Genomic DNA, 24243 nt, shown 5'->3' with positions numbered 1-24243 from the left:
TTTTCCACTTTCTCTGATATTTACATCTGTTCAGTTCTCAGTTGCATTTCTTTCCTAAACACTAAAGCATTCCCTCCTTTCCATTTCTAGCTTTAGTTCATTCATTCATTCATTCAGTCAGTCATTGTACTGAGGCTTGAACTACTTGAGGTTTTACTACTTATAAGCTCTTCATCTACCCTTTAGCCACACTCTCAGCCTTTGTTTATACTTCCTGTTAACATTACATCCCTTGTTTTTTGGAAGGACTTTCATAAAATCTGGTGAAATCATGTCCTTCCCATTTTGTAGAATTAAAACTAAACTTTGTTGGAAGGGTGACTAGCTCCAATAATCCTAGCTACTGGAGAGGCAGAAACTAGGAGATTAGCCAGCCTGGGCAAAAAGACCCCATATCAATATTAAAAGGAAGGTATAGTGATGTTCATCTGCTATCTTAGCTGCCTTTTTTTTTTTTTTTTTGCCAGTCCCGGGGCTTGAACTCAGGGCCTGGGCACTGTCCCTGAGCTTCTTTTGCTCAAGGCTAGCACTCTACTACTCGAGCCACAGGGCTACTACCTCCAGCTTTTTCTTTTTGTGTAGTACTAAGGAATTGAACTCAGGGCTTCATGCATGCTAGACAAGCACTCTACTACTAAGCCACATTCCCAACCCCTGTTTTAGCTTCTGAGGAAAGCGTAAATACAAAAAGAATCGAAGTTCAGGGTATCCTGGGCATGAGCACAAGACCCCATTCAGAAAAATTACTAAAGCAAAAAGGCCTGGGGACACACCTGAAAGGGGGCAGATTGCATTTGCCTAGCAAGCAGAAGGCCCTGTGTTAGATAGAACCCCAATATTGCAAAACATCAACAACACCCATAACTGTATATAGGCTGGATGTGGTGGAAACTGCCTGTAATCTCAGCTACTCCCGGAAGCTTAGAGGATAACCTGGGCAAAGTCTGGAGAACAAAATAAAAGCAAAAGACTAGGGATGTGGCTCCCATTGTAGATAGCTTGCCTAGCAATTGTGAGGACATGAATTTAAGCCCCAGAACCTGAAAAGAAAAAATAAGGCTAAGTTTTCTAATACATTTTCAGTTAATGCCTTCAGTGATCTCATTCCCTTCTATCAAAACTCTTGTCTTCAGAGGTATTTTTATTTCTCTGTGTGTTTACTTACTGTTAGGCTGGGAATGGAGACACGCCAAACCCTTTTCCTGTCTTCTCCACATCCCACTTTGAAATTTTATGTTTACTCATTTAGAAAAAGGTAATTTCTCTTCCTGTGTTACCATAGCACTTAGCATTATCTTTGTTACAGAGCTTTAGAAATTACATTTACTATTTCATTTAGTTGGCTGGCTACAGTGATGTTTCCCCCAACTAGATTGTAAGCTCCTTGAAGACACATTCCAGTGCATTGTTTTACTACACAAATACCAGTTGCATCTCTAAACTTGGTTTACAGAATTGGGGAAGTAATTGCTTTCACTTAAAAGGAGGTAATTTAAGATTATCCCTCTTTTTGTTTCTGCTTTAATGGAATGAGTTACAAGTGCTGGTCATGTTAGCATGAGTAGAATTAAATCAGATCTATTTTTTTTTTTTTTGGTCGGCCGTGGGGCTTGAACTCTGGGCCTGGGCTCTGTCCTTCAGCTCTTCAGCTCAAGGCGAGCGCTCTACCACTTGAGCTACAGTGCCACTTCCGGTTTTCTGGTGGTTTATTGGAGATAGGAGTCTCACGGTCTCTCCTGCCCGGGCTGGCTTTGAACCTTGATCCTCAGATCTCAGCCTCCTGAGTAGCTAGGATTACAGGCGTGAGCCACCAGCGCCCGGCTCAAATCAGATCTATTTTTTATATTTACAGTTTTACTGATCAAAGTCATCTGTTTTTCTTGTGAATTTGAATTTATCTTTAAGGTAGAAATTTTCTGAACAGCTAGGCTTTAAATCCTAGCTACTCAGGAGGCTGGGATCTGAGGAGTGTGGTTCAGAGCTAGCTAGGCAAGAAAGTCCAAAAAAGACTGATCTCTAATTAATAAAGAGCAGAAAATGGGACTGTGGCTCAAACAGTAGAGTCCTAGCCTTGAGAAAGAAAAACCAAAAAACAACTGCTCACAGAGCACAAAGGTTCGGAGTTCAAGCCCCAGGGAAGGCACAAAAAAAAAAAATTCTGACTATACTATATCAAACTTTATTTTAAACTGTAGACATTGCTGAAAAATGTTAGTTGAAAAGGAAGGTTGCTTATACTCACATGAATAATTATGATCTTTTCCCTTCTGTACTTTTTCTTTTCTTTTTTTTGGGTCTGGTCGTGGGGCCTGAACTCTGGGCCTGAGCGCTGTCCCTGAGCTCTTCAGCTCAAGGCTAGCGCTCTACCACTTGAGCCACAGCGCCACTTCTGGCTTTTTACTTTTTGCTTATGTGGTGCTGAGGAATGGAACCCAGGGCCTCAGGCATGCAAGGCAAGCGCTCTACCACTGAGCCAACTTCCCAGCTCCCCTTCTGTACTTTTTCTATGGAGCTCACTTTATTTTTTTGTGATGGTTTTGGCTTTTGCTATTTTTGTTTTGGGTTGGCTTTGTTTCATACATAGAGATTTATAATCTTTTTTTTTTTGGGGGGGGGCGTCAGGTCGTGGGGCCTGAACTCTGGGCCTGGGCGCTGTGCTGAGGAATTGAACCCAGGGCCTCAGGCATACCACTGAGCCACCTTCCCAGCCTGAAATTTATAATCTTTGAAGTAGGAATTGGTAGCAGAAAAATCTAAAACAAAACAAAAAGCAAGTTACACTCAGAAGTATAGGTGTCATCATTGCTTTTTGTTCCTTTAGTTTCTGTATCTAAATTGGCAAAGTGTTATTTGTAACACATTTGGAAGGCAAAATGGATATTAGAGCACCAAATGTAGATGAAGACTGGAATATACATAAAACAAAAATGAGAAGGGGAGCTAGAGGAACCGAAAGTGGTAGATAGGTTTATCAGTTTCCCTGATTTTCTCCATTTTAAGTTACATATGGGCCCTTCCACTAGGATATTTTTACACTAATACATTTTGTCTAAGATTGTGTTAATAATTTTACCACTTGAATATATTTTTTTATATTCTTTATTATTTTTCATCTGTTAACAGATTTTCAGTTGGTATAGAGAAGTATGAGAGATTAAAAGTGACCTGGATCCAGTTACCTTGACATTTTGATGATGGTCTTTTAGATTGCTTACTTTTTTGGGGGGGGGGTCCGGTCGTGGGGTCTGAACTCTGGGCCTGGGCGCTGTCCCTCAGCTCTTCAGCTCAAGGCTAGCACTCTAACACTTGAGCCACATTGCCACTTCCGGCTTTTTTTTCCCCTGCTTATGTGGTGCTGAGGAATCGAACCCAGGGCCTCAAACTTGCAAGGCAAGAGCTCTACCACTGAGCCCCTACTTTTTAAAGTTAGCATATACTAATTATATAAATAGGTTTTACAGTGATATTTCTATATGTTTTCTAGATTTCTTTATGTACATGTGGGCAGGGAGAAGATTGTGTCTACATGGAATCATGTACAGTGCTGTTTTGTACCCTCCACTATGTTCTCTTTGTTGGCTTTTAGTATTCTGTTGTATCAATAAATAGCATAGTTTGTTTGGCCAAATTCACTTTGATGAACTTTTGTTTTTCCTCTCTCCTGTGGTGCCAGTCCTAGGGGTTGGACTTTGGGCCTAGGCTCTGTACCTGAGCTTTTTTGCTCAGCTTCAGAAGGTTTTTACCACTTTGTATTACCTAATAGTGTGGAAGCACCTATTCTTTTCATTTTACCAATACTTGGAGTTTTCAGATAATCCTTTATTGTTTTTATTTACATTTCTATGATATCTAGTAAGGCTGAATACATTGTCATATGTTTGATTCTCTAATTTTTTGATTTTTTTAAATTTAGAGGAACTGTTTATAGAGATTTTGTGTTGTGTTAGGTATTTTCTTGAGTCTGTTTTGTGTCTTTTAACTTTGTAATATCTTATTTTAGAAGGTTTTAGATTTGTGTGTGGGCATATGTGAATGTGTTTTGAGTGACAGTAATTTCACAGTCATCCATTATCAAAACTAAATATCTCCCTCCCCAGTTCTCTCTCTCTCTCTGTATGTATGTATATATATATGTATATATGTATATGTATATGCATATGCCAGTGCTGAGCTTTGAACTCAGGGTCAGGGATCTGTCCCTTGGTTTTTTTGGTCAGGCTGGTGCACTACCACTTCAGCCATAGCTCCACTTTAGGCTTTTTTGGTGGTTAAAGCCCTGCCTGGCATTTAAACTGTGATCCTCAGATCTCAGCCTCCTGAGTAGCTAGAATTATAGCTACCAGACATTAGCACCCCTGCTTAGGTCTCCTTTCTTTTTCTTTTTTTACTGTTAAGGCTGAATCCTCTTTAAAAAAAATTGGCTGATAGTAGTTTTTGGGGGGTGGATTTCATTGTTACACTTCCAGAAGTCCCAATTAATTCTACCCCCTCCACAACACCCTCCCCGTTTTTCCTGCTCCCCCCAATGTAACATCCCCAACAGATTTCTTTGTTTCATTTTCATAGTTACAAATAATCTATTTGGACTATATTCAATCTTCTTTATCCTCGACCACTAGCACTATCCCTCCTGTCAGGCCCCATACACCTACATGGTCTGTTTCTGTCCCCTCACCTCTTTTCTTGATTATAAACCTTTTTTTTTTTTTTTTTTTGACAGAATCTCACTGAGCAGTCCAGGCTAGCCTGAAACTCACTATATATCCCAGCCTGTCCTCAAACTCCAGGGCTTTCTGCCTCAGCCTCCTGAGTACTTAGATTACAGTATTCTCATCATGCCCAGTCCCCAGTTTTTTGTTGTCTTTTTTTTTTTTTTTTTTTTTAGAGACAAGGTCTGTCTATGTAGACCAGACTGGCTTGAAACTCAATCTTTCTCCATCATCTTCCTGAGTGCCACCAATCCAGGCCAAAATCTAGTCTTGAACCCATGGTCTGGGCAATGTCCCTTAGCTTTTTTTGCTCAAGGGTACCATGCTACCACTTGAGCTACACCTCCATTTCTGTTGTTGTTGTTTTTGGTGGTTAACTGGTAATGAGTCTCATGGACTTCCCTGACCTGGCTGGCTTCAAACCTTGATCCTCAGCTCTCAGCCTCTAGACATGAGCCACTGGTACCCGCTAAATCTAGTCTTTTTTAACAACTGTGTGTGTCTAACAGTGTGTCTGTCCTGGGGCTTGAACTCAGGCCCCTTATCAGATAATTTCTGTTAAATAGTAGTTCTTTATTGTTTATTTTGCTGTGCAGAAGGATTTTAGTTTGACTTATCCCTCCTCTTCCCCTTTTCATCTTCCCTCTCCCTGTGTCCTCCCCCATACCTTTGGACTTCTTTTTCCTACTACATTTAAAGTTTCAGGCTCTTGTTTTAGTCTTTAATTCAGATTTTAGCTAGAGCTACTTAACGTCTACGTATCATTCTTTTGTTTTTGTTTCTCTAGAGTTGATTAGTGGGATTGCTAAATTGTAAATTGGATGTTGGACGTAGTAAAACGTAATATTCTTTTCCAAAATAGCTGTCCCATTTTAAATTTCAGTCAGCAGTCTACAAGCTATGTCCCATCTACATTAAAGTTTGCTTTTTGGTTATTCTTACTTGAGCCATTACAGTGGAGATGTAGTGGTATCTTGCAATTTTATTTGAAGTTTCCAAATAATAATATTGAACTTCTTTCTATATACTTAATTTGTCCTTCATATCTCTTTCTTTGCCCTTCATATCTTTTAAGTGTTTCACAGTATTTTGTCCGTATTTTTAAAGGTCAAGGTTGTCTCAAGAGTTCTGTATATATTGTGGATACAGATTTTTTTTTTTTTTTTTTGGTCATGGGGCTTGAACTCTGGGCTTGAACTTGAGCCACAGTGCCACTTCCGGTTTTCTGGTGGTTTACTGGAGATAAGAGTTTCACAGACTTTCCTGCCTGGGCTGGCTTTGAACCGTGATCCTCAGATCCTCCTCAGTAGCTAGGATTACAGGCATGAGCCACCAGCTCAGATAATATGTTTTACAAAATGCTTTCTCCCAGTCTATTGCTGGCTTTCCTCAACAGTAATTTCTGAGAAGAAAAGTTTGAAATTTTTATAAATTACAACTTAGCCTGTTTTCTGTCTTTCTTTTTCCCTCCCTCCCTCCCTCCCTCCCTCCCTCCCTCCCTCCCTCCCTCCCTCCCTCCCTCCCTTCCTTCCTTCCTTCCTCTGGTCTTACGGCTTGGACATTGCCCTTGAGCCTGTTTGTGCTCAAAACTAGCATTCTACCACTTGAGCCACAGCAGCCACTTCCTGCTTTTTTAAATAGTTTATGTAGATAAGAGCGTCATGGGGACTTTACAGCCTAGGCTGGCTTCATATTGTGATCCTTAGGTCTCTGCCTCTTAAGTAGCTAGAATTATAGGCATGAGACACTGGCTCTGGCAGCCATGCTTCTTTTTTTTTTTGTCGGTCGTGGGGCTTGAACTCTGGGCCTGGGTGCTATCCCTCAGCTCTTCAGCTCAAAGCCAGCGCTCTACCACTTGAGCTACAGCGCCACTTCTGGTTTTCTGGTGGTTTATTGGAGATAGGAGTCTCACGGTCTCTCCTGCCCGGGCTGGCTTTGAACCGCGATCCTCAGATCTCAGCCTCCTGAGTAGCTAGGATTACAGGCGTGAGCCACCAGCGCCCGGCCAGCCATGCTTCTTTAAAGTATAATTTACACTTTTGGTCCTGGGGTTTGAACTGGGAGCTTTAAGGTTGCTAGGCAAGCATTCATACCAATGAGCTATGTCTCCAACTCTGCTTTGGTGTAGTCAGATTATTCAGTGACTTAACTTTTTTTTTATTAGAAACACAGTAGTTGTATTAGGGGCATTTCATTATGATATTTCTACACATGCATACCAATGTATCCCAGTCTTATTCTCTCCAACTTTCTCCACTACTTTTCCCTTGCCCTCTTCCTCACACAACCTCATCCAACTCCACTGTTCCATTTTTATACACTCAGACAATTTGTTTACCCTCTTTGTTGTGTATTGATACATGTCCCCAACAGTGGTATGGCAGGGTCATATAGGAGGGTCTATTTTTAGTGTTTTGAGTATTCTTCATACTGATTTTCATAGTTGTTACACTAGTTTATACTTCCTCCAACAGTGGATGAGTGCCCTTCACCCTTCCCTCCACCAAATTATTTTCACTATCTTTTTTTTTTTTTTTTTTTTGGTTGCTGGAGCTTAAACTCAGGGTCAGGGTGCTGTCCTTGTGCATTTTTGCTCAAGGCTAGTGTTCTGCTTTAGCCATAGCTCCACTTTAGCCATTACAGTGGAGATGTAGTGGTATCTTGCAGTTTTATTTGGTGGTTAATTAGATATAAGAGTCTCACAGACTTCCTGCCTAGGCCTACTTTTCAAACCTCAGTCCTCAGATTTTAGCCTCCTGAGTAGTATTAGTCTTTTTCAGTACTTTGACATGTCCTACTTCTGAGTTCACACAGTTGGGTGAGAATTTACCTACCATTTTGTTTGCTTCAACCTTTTGATTTAGTCTCATGAGATTTCTTTTTTAAATCTTAGTGTATCGTAAATACCCAGCACAACACCTGATAGGTCATTTTTCTTGCTTTAAAAACAGATCTCAGGGCATGGTTCAATGAGGCATGCTTTTTTCTCAGTGGACTAGAACTTGTTTAAGCAAATCTGTACAATATCAACCATGTGTTCTTTTTTTTTTTCTTGTAATGTGGCATAGGAATATAAAGGAAGGGTACAGTTTTTAAAGACATACTTTCAGTTTTTTTTGTTTTTTTTTTTTTTTTTTGAGTCCGGTCGTGGGACCTGAACTCTGGGCCTGGGCGCTGACCCTCAGCTCTTCAACTCAAGGCTAGCGCTCTACCACGTGAGCCACAGTGCCACTTCTGGCTTTTTCCTTATTTGTGCTGAGGAATCGAACCCAGGGCCTTAGGCATGCAAGGCAAGCGCTCTACCACTGAGCTACCTTCCCAGCCCATACTTTCAGTTTTGTAATTTTTTTCTAGTATATAAAGTAATACCATTGAAATGCTAACAGTTAGCTTCTTTATTTTTTATTTTCATTGTAATTTTGTGGTGGTTGTTTTAGACAGGGTCTTACTAGATTGCACAGTCTGACTTCAAACACCTGGTGCCGGTATTCCATCCGCTTCAGTCTCCCAAGTAGGTGGGACTACATGCATGTACTACTGTGCCTGGCTACTAATTTACCTTTTTTTCTTTCTTCTTCTTAAAAAAATTTATTTTTTATTTTTTTATTGTTGGTTGTGGGCCCTGAACTCTGGGCCTGGGTACTGTCCCTCAGTTCTTCAGCTCAAGGCTAGTGCTCTACCACTTCGAGCTAGAGCATCACTTTCGGTTTTCTGGTGGTTAATTGGAGATAAGAGTCTCATGGACTTTCCTGCCCGGGCATGCTTTTTGAACCTCAATCCTTGGATCTCAGCCTCCTGTGTAGCTAGAAGTACAGGTTTGAGCCACTGGCTCCCGGCTACTTTTTTTTTTTTGAGACAAGGTTTTACTGTGTAACTCAGTATGGCCTCAAATTTATAACCTTCCTGCCTTAGCTTTAAGCAGTGCTGAGATCCCATGCTCTCCTCTGGTTGTGTTCCTATTATTTAATCTTAAGAGTTTATACAATTAGATAAATAAGTTGCAAATAGTTTTTCATTATCTCAATTGTTAACAGAAATGGAAAAAAATACAGCAGCGGGGCTGTCGGCTGCACTAGACATTGATGAAAATGAACTCAGCAACTCAAGGGCAGCAATAGGGAGAGAATGAGGAAGAGGGAACAACTTACACTTAGCAAAAGGAAAGAAATGTACATGTCACCCGATTTGGAAGAAATAGCTGTAGTGTCAAACTTTGTAGAGTCCATAAGCTTTATAGACCATGATAATGACAATGTGTCTCATGAATGTTAAAATGTGTGACTTTAACTGTCACTATCCCACAATACTGTGAAATGTGTGAAATTTATGTAATTACTTAATCTCAATAAAAAATTATTAAAAAAAGTTTGTATGTGCCAGGTGCTGGTGGTTCATGCCTATAATCCTAGCTACTCAGGAGGGTGAGATCTGTGGATCACAGTTCAAAGCCAGCCTGGGCAGGAAAGTTCATGAGACTCTCCAATTAACCACCAGAAAACTGGAAGTGGTGCTGTGGCTCAAGTGGTAGAGCGCTCTCCTTGAGCTGAAAAGCTGAGGGACAGCGCCCAGGCCCAGAGTTCAAACCCCACGACTGATGACAAAAAAAAAAAAAAAAAATAGTGAGGGAGGGAGCATGAATGAGAGTGTGTGTGTGAGAGTTGTGGGGCTTGAACTGTCCCTGAGCTATTTTGCTCAAGGCTAGCACTCTACTACTTTGAACCACATCTTCATTTCGGTTTTTAGTTGGTTAATTGGAGATAAGAAAGAGTCTTACGGACTTTCCTGCCTGGGCTGCCTTTTGAACTGCAATCCTTACTTCTCAGCCTCTGGAGTAGCTAGAATTACAGATGTGAGGCGTCTGGCTTATAGTTTTATTATTTTCTATTATTGATTGTAGTGTTGGTATTCTTAGGAGGCTTTGCTGAATCCATGGTTATAAAGATTCCTGTATTTTCTTCCAAAGGTTTTTATAGATTTAGCCCTACCTTATATTAGTGTTTGTGTATGGTGAGTAAAAAGGGCTGTGATTATTTTTTTTTCATATGTATATTCAGTAATCCTGTTCCTATTTATTGAAAAGACTCTTTTTTATTTTTTAGTTACTGAGTTCTAGGCATTTTTTAATTTGTAATTGACTTAAGTCAGATAATGAATACAATCATTTTTTTGTGTGTGCCTATGTTAGGGCTAGAATTCAGGTCCGCTGCACTGTCCTTGAGCTTATTTTGCTCAAGGCTAGTGCTCTACCATTTCTGGCTTTATTTATTTATTTATTTATTTAGAGTAGTTTATTGTCGATAAGAATCTCAGCACTTTCCCTCCCAGGACTGGCTTTGAACTATGATCCTAAGATCTCAGCCCCCTGAGTAGCTAGGATTACAGGTGCCACTGGTGCCCAGCTTCCTTAACTTTTCAATCCTAGTGCTCTACTACTTGAACCACAGCTCCACTTCTGAGTATTTGCTGGTTAATTGGAGATAAGAATCTTATGGACTTAACTGCTCATGCTAGCTTTGAACACGATTCTCAGATCTCAGCTAGGATTACAGGTGTGGTTCCTAGTGCCCAGCTAATGCATATTTTTGTTCATGATTATTATTGTTATTGTTAATATTATTCTTATATTTGGGGAAGGGTGCCAATCTTGGGGCTTTAACTCAGGGCCTGGGCTCTGTCACTGAGCTTTTGAGCTCAGGGCTAGCACTTTAAAGTCACTTGGATCCACAGCTCCTTTGGCCTTTTGGTAACTAATTGGAGATCAGAGTTTTGTGGATATTAGGTACTTGTACAAAGAGGTTTCAGTGCAAAAAGTCAGGTTTTGAGTACAATGCATCTCCATTACTGTTATCCCTTCCATGTAATGACTGTATTGCTCACTCTTCCTTTTTCCATTTGTGTTCCCTCTTGCTGTTCCCCTTCTCCGACCAAAGACCCATGTTTTAGCTTCCTAGTAAATGCACTGTTTTTATCCATGCTCAGGTGCCTGTAAGTACACAGGTTTATTTCTGGACTCTGTTTTGTTTCATTGATTTATGTCCGTCCTTATGCCAAGACCTCATAGAGCTTCTGCCTGCCACTCCTACTTCTGCCAGAAATCATGTTTACTAGTCAGGCACATATTTCAGGAGACATGGCCTCTTGCAGAGACTATGATGTATTTGAATGAACGGTATATCATGCTTCATCTTCACAGGATTCTAACTAGCCTACTTAACAATGAGTGCTAGTCAGTTGAGTTTGCAATTCTAGTTTTATTTTGACTTGTGTAAAAACTTCTTGAAGAAGTCTCTTGGAAACTGGCACGGGTGGCTTAAGCCTGTAGTCCTAGCTACTCAGGAGCCTGAGATCTGAGGATTGCGGTTTAAAGCCAGCCTGGGCAAGAAAATCCATGAGACTCTTACCTCCAGTAAACCACTAGAAAACTGGAAGTGGCACTTTTGCTCACATGGTAGAGCGCTGGCCTTGAGCTAAGTAGTTTTCCTTCCTTTCTTCCCTCCCTCCTTCCTGCTTTTCTTCCCTCCCTCCTTTCTTTGCTTTCTTTTTTCTTCTTTCTTTTTGTCTCTTATTTGCTGGTACTGGGGCTTGAATTCAGGACCTCAAGTTCTTACTTAGGTTTTTAACTTGCAGCTGGCAATCTGCCACTTTAGCCACACCTTCATTTTCCAATATTTCATTTTTTTATGGTTTTTAAAAGCCAAGCGCCTAAACCCCAAGTTCTAGTTCAGACTATATAGTACTTGTGGTATATCTCTTTTGTGGGAATTATATTTACCTCTGTGCTTTTCCCTTCTGAGAAATTAGATAATAGTACTTAGTAAATTTTTATTCTGTTACAGTCAAATGAAGTAATATCAAGAATTTTTTTCTTTTCTTTTTTCTTTTTTCTTTTTTTTTGGTGCTAGTCTTGGGGCTTGAACTCAAGGCCTATGCTGTCCTTGAGGTTTTTTGGCTCAAGGATAGCACCCTACTACTTGTGCCACGGCTCCATTTAAATTAACACTCCATTTAACAAGCAGGTACTTTCCTGTCTGGGCTGGCTTTGAACTGGGTAGCTAGGATTATATGCATGAGCCATCAGTGCCAGCAAGAATTTTTTTAAGACTTAAATTTTTTGCTGTTTATTACTGCAAGTTAAGAATGGTCATTTTTTTTAAGTTTTAGTATATTTTCTGTTTGAAACTGTACATCTTGAGAGTGATGTTTATGTGGGTACAGATATTATTGTTCATGTGTTGACTGTGAATTTCTGTGTTTCTGAAATGAGATGGTTTCCTCAGAGATGGTTATTTTCTCATGGTAATATGTTTCTCTTTCACTTGTTGTAAACAGCATTGCTTACTTGCTTCGTTTTGATTATAGGAGTTTTGAGGTGTAGAAACAGTAAATATGTAGGTCTGATTGCTACTGTTATTTGTCAGTTGTATTTCCATATTGGATTTTTTTTCTGAGCTGATCAAATGCCTTGTCAATGATTTTCCTCCCAGTTTTTTTTAATATTTATTCTTACTGAAGCATATTTTCATCTAGCCCTGTCTTTGAGTGTTGGTTGGCCAGAGAAACAATAGTGGCAAAAACAAGGAGTTCAATAGAGAGGAAAAAAGAGTACACTATTAAGGAAAATGGTGCACGCTACATGGCTTAAGAGATAGCCAGTCTATATATATATATTTGGATCCCGTTGTGGGGCCTGAACTCTGGGCCTGGGCGCTGTCCCTCATCTCTTCAGCTCAAGGCTAGCGCTCTACCACTTGAGCCACGGCGCCACTTCCGGCTTTTTTCTTTTTGCTTATGTGGTGCTGAGGAATTGAACCCAGGGCCTCTGGCATGCAAGGCATGTGCTCTACCACTGAGCCACCTTCCCAGCCCCTTATGTTATGATTTTGAAATTAGATAAATTTCTATTTCATTTCAGAGACTCAAGTTGATATTTTTTTTGTAAATTTCAGTCTGAACTTTTCTGATGACTAAACCTTAATTATTTTTTTACCAGACGGTCGGCCAAATCCCGAAGCAGAAGCCCATATTCATCTAGGCATTCAAGATCTCGTAGCAGGCACAGATTATCTAGATCCAGAAGTCGTCACTCTAGCATTTCTCCCAGTACATTGACTCTGAAGAGTAGCCTGGCAGCAGAATTGAACAAGAATAAAAAAGCAAGAGCTGCAGAGGCAGCAAGAGCTGCAGAGGCAGCAAAAGCTGCAGAAGCAGCAAAGGCTGCCGAGGCAGCTGCCAAGGCTGCCAAAGCCTCCAACGCTTCTACACCTACCAAGGGGAACGCAGAAACTGGTACCAGCACATCACAAACCAACCATGTGAAGGATGTGAAGAAAGTTAAAGTTGAGCATGCACCTTCTCCCTCAAGTGGTGGAACTTTAAAAAATGACAAGGCAAAAACAAAACCACCTCTTCAGGTAACAAAGGTAGATAATAATTTGATTGTAGATAAAGCTACCAAGAAAACAGTTGTAGTTGGGAAGGAGAGTAAATCTGCTGCTACAAAGGAGGAACCAGTATCTCTTAAAGAGAAAACCAAACCACTTACACCAAGCATAGGAGCCAAGGAGAAGGAGCAACACGTGGCTTTAGTGACTTCTACATTACCACCATTACCTTTGCCTCCTATGCTGCCTGAAGATAAAGAAGCTGATAGGTAAGTGAAGACAAAATTGTCTCATTAACTACTTGAAGGGAAAATATCTGTTTGAAGTAAGAAATGATTTGATTTTTCCCTGCTTTGTTTTCCAAAAATTAGTAAAAAAAATACTATAATTGAATGAATTTTCTTTGTTATACATATCTTATACTGAAGTACATTGTTTCTAACTGAGAAAATTACAGTTTATGCTGAGAAATGTAAGAAAAATTTACTATCATTGCCTTTGGATATGTATCTCATGATGAGTTGGTTATAGAAATGCCAATATTCTCTTTTTTTTTTGGGTCCGGTCGTGGGGCCTGAACTCTGGGCCTGGGCACTGTCCCTCAGCTCTTCAGCTCAAGGCTAGCACTCTACCACTTGAGCCACAGTGCCACTTCCGGCTTTTTTCTTTTTGCTTATGTGGTGCTGAGGAATCGAACCCAGGGCCTCATGCATGCAAGGCAAACACTCTACCACTGAGCCAGCCACCTTCCCAGCCCGCCAATATTCTCTTGACATAGGTTTCCTTGGTGATACTTCAGCCAGGACATTTTATGAGAGTTTGCCCTAAGTGATATAATTATTGCAAGCATATATTTATTTATGAGTTTTTAATATAATTTTATTGCTTTTAGTGGTTTTATTATCTAGTTACTTTTAGTCTTAACTCTTAAATTATTTTAGCTTATAACTAGGGAATACTTACATTATACAAGCCAATAAAAAGTATTTTTTTGGATATGTTTAAATTTTTCTATTAATACTGGGGATGTAACTTTTTTTAAAAAAATTTTATTTTATGGTTAAGATGTTGTATGGAGGGGTTACAGTTACATGAGTAAGGCAATGAGTACATTACTTGTCGATCATTGTTACCCTTTCCCTTCCTTGTTATTGTCCCACTATCCCTTCCCTCCCTCAGCTCCCATACTCTTATCCTTCCTTACCACCCTTGCTGCCCGAAGTTCATTTCCAATATACTGTCTAGTAGGTATCTTAGTTGCAATTGGTCATCCTGTGTCTTTGTAACTTTATTTTGAAACATTTTCTTTCTTTTTTTCTTTTTTTTTGTCCGTCATGGGGCCTGAACTCTGGGCCTGAGCACTGTCCCTTGCTCTTCAGTTCAAGCCATAGTGCCACTTCTGGCTTTTTCTGCTTATATGGTGCTGAGGAATTGAACCCAGGGCCTCATGCATGCAAGGCAAGCACTCTACCACTGAGCCACCTTCCCAGCCGGAAACATTTTCTTCTTAAAGGGACAAAGGTTATACTGTAAATTTACTGTAAAATATATGCACCTAAATATTGACATGAACATAGGATTGACTATGGTATTGCATTATACCATTTAACCATTTTTATGAAAAAATTGGAGCTTTTTTCCTCCCTATTGTGGGCAGTTTTCTAGGTTTTTTTTTTTTTGGGGGGGGGTTTGCCAGTCCTGGGGGCTTGAACTCCTCAGAGCTCAGGAGCTCTCTTTCTGAGCTTTTTTGTTCAAGGTTTGCTCTACCACTTGAGTCACACCTCCACTTCTGACTTTTTGGTGGCTGTTTGGAGGTTAGAGTCTCATGGATTTTCCTGACCAGGCTGGCTTATAACCATGATCCTCAGATTTCAGCTTCCTGAGTAGCTAGTAGGTATATTTAAAACATATATATGCTTAATTGACTTGTTTCATATCCACTGAGGTATTTTCTACAGTCAAAATGTTGGAAGAGTCTGTCTAAAGTGATTGGGTATTCCTAATTGAAATACTCCGTGATGTTACCACGTTAAACTGTTCTCTAGGAGCATGAAGGTTCATAACAAAGTGAGTTGTAATTTTTGAGTAGTTCAGGAATAGGCTTTTTAGCAAGTAGAGGGCTTGCACTTAGTGAGCAGTAACGAGTTACTGGAAATCCAGATTCTGTGAGACAGGTGGTGGTTCTGAACTTCATTCTTTATATGTCCTTTAGGAATATGTTTTTCCTAGGAATGTTTTGGGGAATTAAGTGCATATCTTTGTGAATGCCTAAGGAGGACATTCTTTATATATCTGTCGTTGTGTGTGTGTGTGCTGATTCTGGGGCTTGGACTGAGGGCCTTGCACTCTTGCTTGGCTTTTTTTCTGCTCAAAGCTGGTGCTCTACCACTTGAGCCCATACCTCTACTTCTTGCTTCTGTCTTTATTTTTGTTTTAGGTGGTCTTGAGGCTTGAACCCAGAGCCTAGGGAGTGTTGCTGAGTGTTTTTTACTCAAGGCTAGCACCTCTACCACTTAAGCCAGGCTCCAGTTCTGGCCTTTTGGTGGTTAATTGGATTAGTCTCTTTTGGACTTTTCCTACCATCTGGCTTCCAACTGCTACCCTTAGATCTCAGCTTCCTGAATAGCTAGTATTACATGTGTGAGCTATTGGAACCTAGTTAATTGTCACTTATCCAAATGGGTAAAAGATGGTGTGTTTCGTGTGACTTCTTGATTTTTGCAAATTTGTACTTCACTAGTTATTACTTGTTTATTTTATGACGTTAACCCCTTCTTTGATATATTTGTAAATGTTCAGTCATTTAGAAGAGTGGAAAGAATAAGAAAATAAATTCTGAACTCCATTTAGATTCAGCCAGTGTTTCTTTGTGTGAAAGTGTTTGTGTACACTTTTGCTGAATACCATTTAGCCCTTGCAACATTAAATTTTTTTTCTTGCAGTTGTGGGGCTAGAACTCAGAGTCTAGGAGCTGTCTCTGAGGTCTTGTGCCCAATGCAGTATGCTTTATTTCACAGTGCCACTGTGGTTTTAGTCTCACGAAGACTTTTCTGCCCAGGCTGGCTTCGAACCACTATCTTCAGATCTCAGCCTCCTGAGTACCTAGGACTACAAGGCTTGTGTCACCAGTGCCCAGAGACCCTTAACTTTTTTTTTTGTTTCATCAGTTGTGGGACTTGAACTCTGGGCCTGGGCTCTGTCCCTCAGCTCTTCAGCTCAAGGCTAGTGGTCTTATCACTAGAATCACAGTGCCACAGTTTTCAGGTGATTTATTGGAGATAAGAGTCTCATGGACTTTACTGCCTGGGTTATCTTTGAACTACGATCTTCAGATATCAGCCTCTTGAGTAGCTAAGACCGGCACCCGCTGACACTTAATTTTGAAATACTTAAATCATGTCAAAATAATAAGGCTAATTTTCCTTTTAATCCCAGTACTGTTAATGTATCTTAAGAAAATTAAGAAGAATTGACTAATCTTTCTATTTGCAATTTTGTCCAGTCATCCCATGACTTTTTGAAGAATCCAGGTAAGTAGACTTAGAGAATGCCTCATCTCTGAATTTGTCTGGTTGTTTATTCTTGGCGTTATTTAACTTGTTCTTTCTGACTTTTCCATTTTTCTCTGCAGCCTTAATCTATGGGGCCTTGGGTGGATTTAGAATTAAGTTTTTTTTTTTGGTTGGTCGTGGGGCTTGAATTCTGGGCCTGAGTGCTGTCCCTCAGCTCTTCAGCTCAAGGCTAGTGCTCTACCACTTGAGCTACAGCGCCACTTTTGGTTTTCTGGTGGTTTATTAGAGATGAGAGTCTCAAGGACTTAACTGCCTGGGCTGGCTTTGAACAGTGATCCTCAGATCTCAGCTCCCTGAGTAGCTAGGATTATAGGCGTGGGCCACTGGCTCAGCTGGTTTTTTATAATATTTAGGAGTGATTTTTATTTGCCTTACACTGTCACTGCAAGAGGAAAAATAATGCCAGATCTATTAGTAGTTATGAAGTCATACCAGCCTTAAGATCTTTCCATATATAAAAGGTACTTTCTCATCAGGTTTTGGTTGCTCATGCCTGTAATCTTAGCTACTGAGGAGGATTGAGATCTGAGGATCATGGTTTGAAGCCAGTCTGGCAGGGGAAATTCATGAGATGCTTATCTCCAAAAAGCCAGAAGTGTACTAAGGGCTATTCTTTTTTTTTTTTTTTTTTTTTTTTGGGTCCGGTCGTGGGGCCGGAACTCTGGGTCTGGACACTGTTCCTCAGCTCTTCAGCTCAAGGCTAGCGCTCTACCACTTGAGCCACAGCGCCACTTCTGGCTTTTTTCTTTTTGCTTATGTGGTGCTGAGGAATCTAACCCAGGGCCTCAGGCATGCAAGGCAAGCACTCTACCACTGAGCCACCTTCCCAGCCCCTAAGGGCTATTCTTGAAAAAAAAAAAAAAACCAACAACAACAAGAAAAACAAAACTCTGTGACTGTGCCCAGGCTCTAAGACTGGCATCAAAAAATAAAAATAAAAAAGGATACATTTTCCCCTTTGCAAGTAGAATAAGATGTGAGATAGTGTAGATTTGGAAGCTTTGAATTTTACCCCCAACATATCACCTAATGGTTTAGTACCCCTTATTGAGGCTTGTTTTAAGTTGGGGCAGCAAATGATGATTTTCTAATTTTGTGATTTTTCCAAACATTGGTAGTTAATAAAAGTAATGTAAATAAGATGCTTTTCCCTGTTTAGTCATTCTAGTCTTTTGGATTTGTTTTTCTTTGTTACTATCAAATTATCAGAAATATTCAGTGAAACTGATTAATTTGTCCTTTTCAGATGACTTCATTTGATTGTTAATGTTTCTTTGCTTCTCAACCAAATACCATATCTTAGGCTCACTTTGACTTCTCAGTTTATTTCTCCCCAAATTGTAATATATACTACTATCACAAAATATATTTGTTGTCTTTTTAAGGGTCCTAATTGCATGCATAATGTTCCTTAACTTTTTTTTTCAATTAGTATATTGTGGATCTTTATATCATGCTATTGACAGGCTCAAAATTCTTATCTATAGAAATGGATACATCATCCTTTCTACTATTAATAAATCCACAAGTTTATAATTATTTGTTATAAACTTTAATTTTTTGTAGATGTAATTTTGAAGATAGAGTACCTATAAAAGTGGGTGCATGTAAAACTTGATAGAAAGTGCCAAATTGTATTGTAAGGCTATATTTAAGTATGTATATGAAATTATTTTTAATGGTCCTGGATTTTATTAATTTTGAGTTTTTGGCAACCTCTAAAATATATAATTGTTGAATTTGTATTTTTCTGATCATGCAGTACATTTGCTGATTGCTTTTTTCCAGTGATTTGCTTGTTGATTTTCTTGGCTGTTTTTTTTTTTTCTTCTTGAGGTTGTTTCTCTTTATATTAATGTTTAATTACTGTTATGTTAGAGACCTTAAGTTTTGTGTCTTAGAGTCCGTTGCTTTCTTCAACATTGCTTTATTTTTGCTGTATGCTTGGTTTCTTTTCTTTATATCTTTTTGGTTCTGGTACCAGGGCTTGAATTTAGGACCCTGGTGATGTCTCTTAATTTTTTTGCTCAAGCCTGGTGCTATACCACTTGAACTACAACTCCACTTACACCTTTTTGCTGATTATGGACTTTACTTCCTGACCTGGCTTTGAACCTTGATCCTCAGATCTCACCTTCCTGAGTAGCTAGCATTTACAGGTATGAGTCACCAGAGCCCAGCCAGGATTTTTTTTTTTTTCTTTTGTAGTCAAACCTATCATTCTTTTTCCTATAAAATCTCTAGGTTTATTTTATTTTTTTGTCAGTCATGTGGCTTGAACTCTGGGCCTGGGCACTGTCCCTCAGCATTTCAGCTCAAGATTAGTGCTCTACCACTTTGAACCACAGCACCACCTCTGGTTTTCTGGTGGCTAATTGAAGATAAAAGTCTCATGCACTTTCAAAAGTCTCATGCACTTTCCTACTTGGGTTGGCTTTGAAGTGGGATCCTCAGATCTCAGCCTTTTAAACAGTTAGGATTACAGGCATGAGCCACTGGTGCCTGTCTCTAAGTTTTTAGAGCCTAAACACTTAAGATTTTTTTTCACAATTTTTTTGCTTATATGATACAAAGAGGAAGAGTGGTCTACTGTGATCCCTTTCATACATTACTACTGTTTATTGAATTTCATTAATTTGAAATGCTATGAACATATGTGTAAATTCTCATATATACATCTGTGTATCTGTATTTTCTCCTATAGTAACATATTTTATTTTTTAACCAGTACTGTTTCAGTGCTGTTTTGTTTTTTTTTTTTGGTCAGTTGTGGGTATTGAACTCAGTGCCTGGGCACTGTCCCTGAGTGTTTTTTTGCTCAAGGCTAGTGTGCTACCACTTTGAGCCATAGCTACTCCTGTGTTTTTGATGGTTCATTGGAGATAAGAGTCTCACAGACTTTTCTGCTGGGCTGGCTTTGAACCATGATCCTCTGATCTCCATGCCTAATGTTTTCTTAGGTGTATGATATATTGAGTTTTGAATTCAAGTTTTTAAGTAACGGGGGAGGCAGATAATGTAGAAATGAAGAACTGGGAGTAAATTAATGATTGCTGGACAGCCCTGGTGTTGAGCTCAACTTTAATACTGCTATAGAAGAATTTAGAAGGCCTAGTTTTGTGCAGCTTTTGCTCTTTTAAAAAAGAAGTCTTGGATTTGAATATTTATGTAAACGTCTAATTTAAAAATAATGACAATTGGGGCTGGGAAGGTAGCTCAGTGGTAGAGTGCTTGCCTTGCATGCATGAGGCCCTGGGTTGGATTCCTCAGCACCACATAAGCAAAAAGAAAAGAGCCGGAAGTGGCGCTGTGGCTCAAGCACTAGCCTTGAGCTGAAGAGCTGAGGGACAGCACCCAGGCCCAGAGTTCAGGTCCCACAACCAGACCCTCCTCCCCCTGCCAAAAAAAATGACAATTGTAGTGATTTTTACAAATCATTGGGTAGACTGAATAATAATGTATTCTTTCATTCTAACTGTGTGTGTGTATGTGTGTACTGATACTTTAAAATGTATTGAGTGTTTTACTTGACAAAGTAAATCATACTTTATTTAGAGGTTTCTTTGGTAAGTTGAGGTTAGGCTGTCATTGGGGCTTAAACTTGGCCTGTGTTTTCTTTCTTTTTTTTTTTTGTCGGCCGTGGGGTTTGAACTCTGGGCCTGGGCGCTGTCCCTTAGCTCTTCAGCTCAAGGCGAGCGCTCTACCACTTGAGCTACAGCGCCACTTCCGGTTTTCTGGTGGTTTATTGGAGATAGGATTCTCACGGTCTCTCCTGCCCGGGCTGGCTTTGAACCATGATCCTCAGATGTCAGCCTCCTGAGTAGCTAGGATTACAGGCGTGAGCCACCAGCGCCCGGCGCCTGTGTTTTCTAGGCAGATGATCTATCACCATGTATACTGGAGGCACACCTCCAGCAAAAATGTGTAGGTGTGTGTGTATGTGTATGTCTCCATGCCTCCATATCCTCTTCCTCCCTCTCCCCCTCCCCTTTCTCCCTTTCTCCCTTTCTCCCTTTCTCTCTTCCTCCCTCTCTCCCTTCTTCTCTTCCTCCCTTCCTCCTTTCCTCCTTTCCTTCTGTCTAGTCCTGGGGGTTTGAACTCTTGTATTTGGTAATCAGGAACTTTACCATTTGAATTACGTTCCTAGCCCTTCTTGGTAATTCTTTGCCATTATTTGTAGACAGATTTTTTATAATCAATCAGCTTTATCTATATTAAAAGAAATTTGAGTAGGTTTTGTTTGAGACTATTTTAAATGTAATAGAGTGGTTTGGAAACACAGTATTTTCAGTATTACAGTTTATCTCACAAAATTATGGTATTTTCCATTTGTTCAGATCTCAGTTGATGATTGTCAAATGTATTTGTTTTGTTGAGGCATTTTGTTATTTCTATAATGTATGGATACATTGAAGAACAGTGTTTTCTATTTGGTTATTGCAGGTGTTCAGTAAAAATGTAAATGTTTTTAGTTACATAATATTCTTGAAAAGTAATAGCTACAAATTCAAATGATACAGTTGAATAGAAGTAACCTTTTAAATTTCTACTCAGGAAGGCTAGTCTAAGGCAAAAAGTATGAAGATCCTGTCTCAAAAGCAAAATAGAAAATAACAGAGGGTGGGAGTAGAGACACACACACACACACACACACACGCACGGACGCACGCACGCCCACGCGCGCGCGCACACACACACACGACTTTAAGACCAACAACCTCTTTCCTATTTAGTGCCAGTACTGGGGCTTGACCTCAGCGCCTCCTCATACTCATGTTTGGTATTTTGCTCAATCAAGGCTGGCATGTTCTTTACCTGCCCTCCTTTCCCGATTTAGATTGAATCTTTAGACAAGACATTTGCACTAAAAACTTTTTTTTTGTCAGTTGTGGGGCTTGAACTCTGGGCTTGGGTGCTGTCCCTGCGCTCTTCAGCTCAAGGCGAGCGCTCTACCGCTTGAGCCACAGCGCCACTTCTGGTTTTCGAGTGGTTTATTGGAGTTTCGAGTCTCATGGACTTTTCTGCCCGGGCTGGCTTTGAACCGAGATCCTCAGATCTCAGCCTCCTGAGGAGCTAGGATTACAGGCGTAAGCCACCAGCGGCTGTACTAAAAACTTTACACAAACTAGATACTACAAATTTCTCAGTAAGTTATTTAAACAGACACGTTTCCAAACAATGTTCAAGTGGTAACAGTTCTAAAAATAAGGTTTTTATCCTTTTTCAAAGATAATTAAGCTAACTTTTATCTATCATGTTACTCTAAGAATCCATTTATATACTACTTTACCCTAATGCTTCTCTTAACTGACTTTGAAAACTGTAAACTACTCTCTGAAAGGAACTGTAGTATGTTTGTTGTTGTTAAATCTCTAGTATTTTATACAGTATCTAGCAAATAGAAGATCACAATATTCATTGAATAGGATAGTAAAACAGAAGTTTGATGCACTACCTTAAAAACAAAATTACAATCCAGGCACTGGTGGCTCACACCTGTAATCCCAGTTACTCAGGAGGCTGAGATCTGAGGATCTCGGTTCAAAGCCAGCCTGGGCAAGAAAGTCCTTGATACTCTTATCTCCAATTAATGAGAAAACCAGAAGTGGTGCTGTGGCTCAAGCGGTAGAGTGCTCACTTTGAGCTGAAGAGCTCAGGGACAGCACCTAGGTCCAGAGTTCAAGCCCCATGACCAGCAAAAAACAAAAACAAAAAAAACCCAACCAAACAACCCAACAACAGGGCTGGGAATGTGACTTAGTGCTATAGGTTGCTTGCTTAGCATGCAAGAAACCCTGGGTTCAATTTCTCAGTACCACATAAACAGAAAAAGCTGGAAATGGTGCTGAGGCTCAAGTGGTAGAGTGCTAGCCTTGAGTCCAGTGCCCAGGCCCTGAGTTCATGCCCCAGGACTGGCAAACAAACAAACAGCTCCCCCCTCCAATCCACTCCCCCCCCACAAAATTACACAGCTGGTTATCAGTTGCTTATGTCTGTAATCCTAGCTACTCAGGAGCCCGAGAACTGAGGATCATGTTTCCAAGCCAGCAAGGAAGTAAGAGAGACTTATCTTTATTTAACCACTCAAAAACCAGAACTGGAGTTGTGGCTCAAGTTGTAGGGCCCTAGCATTGAGCAAAAGAGCTCAGGGACAGCACCCTATGCCCCACAAAAAGAAAAAAAAAAAAAGATTACAGTGCTTGGCATGATGGTTAATCCTGTAATCCTAGCTACTTGGAGGCAGAAATCAGTAGGACAGAGGTTTGATGCCAGTCTGGACACAAAGTTAGCAAGACCACGTCTTGCCAAATAAGCCAATGTGGTAGAGCACACCTGTAATCCTAATTACTCTGGACACATAGGTAGGAGGATTATATTCCCAGGCTGGCTAGGGCATAAAAGCATGATACCATATTTGAAAAATACTGAAAGTACAAAACGCTAGAGCCATGAATCAAGTAGTAGAATTCCTGCCTAGAAAGTATATGGTGCTAAGTTCAAACACCAGTACTGTAAAACACCCCAGAACCAAAATAAAAATAACAGCAATAATAATACATTGAGAATTACAAATTAATTTTTCAAGCATGTTTTCCCTTTAACACACCTTCTAGTGAGTAACAAGTGTTATGAAGGAAATGCAGTTTTACTTTGACTGTTGGTAAGCAGTTTTTAATCATGTCATGGTATTAATAAAGGATCACTGTTTTACAGAATCATTCAGCAGGAACAGAGAAGTGGCAACTAAAATTTAATTGTTCATGTTGATAAATGCTTATTAATTATGTACCACAGTAGTGCATCTCTGTAAAATATCCATTATCAGACTTAGAACTACTGCAGATGGCTCAAAAGTCCACCTGTGCTAAAAACTCAGTAGATTTTATAGTACTGAGAAATTTTAAATAATCAATTATTTAGTTAAAATATAAGTTAAAAGTCAGTGATTTAGCTCAGTGGAAGAGTGTTTGCCTAGCAATTGCAAGACCCTGAGTTCAGTCTTTAGCAACACACGCATGCACGCACGCACGCGCGCGCACACACACACACACCTTAAACATCACATTTTTTTTTCTTGTTGGTTGTGGGCTTGAACTCAAGCCATGGGCAGCTGTCCCTGAGCTTTATCCCTCAAGACTAGCACTCTGCCACTTTTTTTCTTTTTTTTGGTTGGTCGTGGGCCTGAGCCCTGTCTGGGCCTGAGCCCTGTCTGGGCCCTCTGGGCCTGAGCGCTGTCCCTCAGCAATTCAGCTCAAGGCTAGCGCTCTACCACTTGAGCCTCAGTGCCACTTCCGGCTTTTTCTGCTTATGTGGCACTGAGGAATTGAACCCAGGACCTCATGCATGCAAGGCAAACACTTTACCACTGAACCATTTTCTTAGCCCTCTAATTTTTTCTTAACATTCCAGCTGCTAGAATTATAGGTGAAGGTTTAGTTTGGTTAATTCCTTATTTTTCTGCATGTATAAAAAGATCAGAGAGAAAAACTGGAAGAGAGCGAGGGAGGAGGGTAATACTACCCAAAACAGTGTACTCTTTACTGACTTACATAAAACCTCTGTAGATCCCCTTTATAATCA

General features: G+C 40.0%; 1 protein-coding gene across 6 annotated transcripts in view; it reads left to right on the top strand.

The window, feature by feature from the left end:
* The window catches only part of Cdk13 (cyclin dependent kinase 13), a 110330-nt gene that overhangs the window by 8805 nt on the left and 77282 nt on the right, over positions 1 to 24243 (top strand). For all 6 annotated transcript variants that reach the window (XM_069998415.1, XM_069998381.1, XM_069998423.1 and 3 more), the window contains exon 2: positions 12700 to 13359. In XM_069998415.1, coding sequence (XP_069854516.1) covers positions 12700 to 13359 — 660 coding nt within the window. The remainder of the gene's footprint in view (positions 1 to 12699; positions 13360 to 24243) is intronic.

Source organism: Dipodomys merriami, unplaced genomic scaffold (genome assembly GCF_024711535.1).
Source record: "Dipodomys merriami isolate MVZ:Mamm:240054 unplaced genomic scaffold, mDipMer1.0.p SCAF_104, whole genome shotgun sequence".
Taxonomy (NCBI): Eukaryota; Metazoa; Chordata; class Mammalia; order Rodentia; family Heteromyidae; genus Dipodomys; species Dipodomys merriami.
Note: the sequence above shows the minus strand (reverse complement) of the source record. Positions and strands in the feature narration are given on the sequence as shown.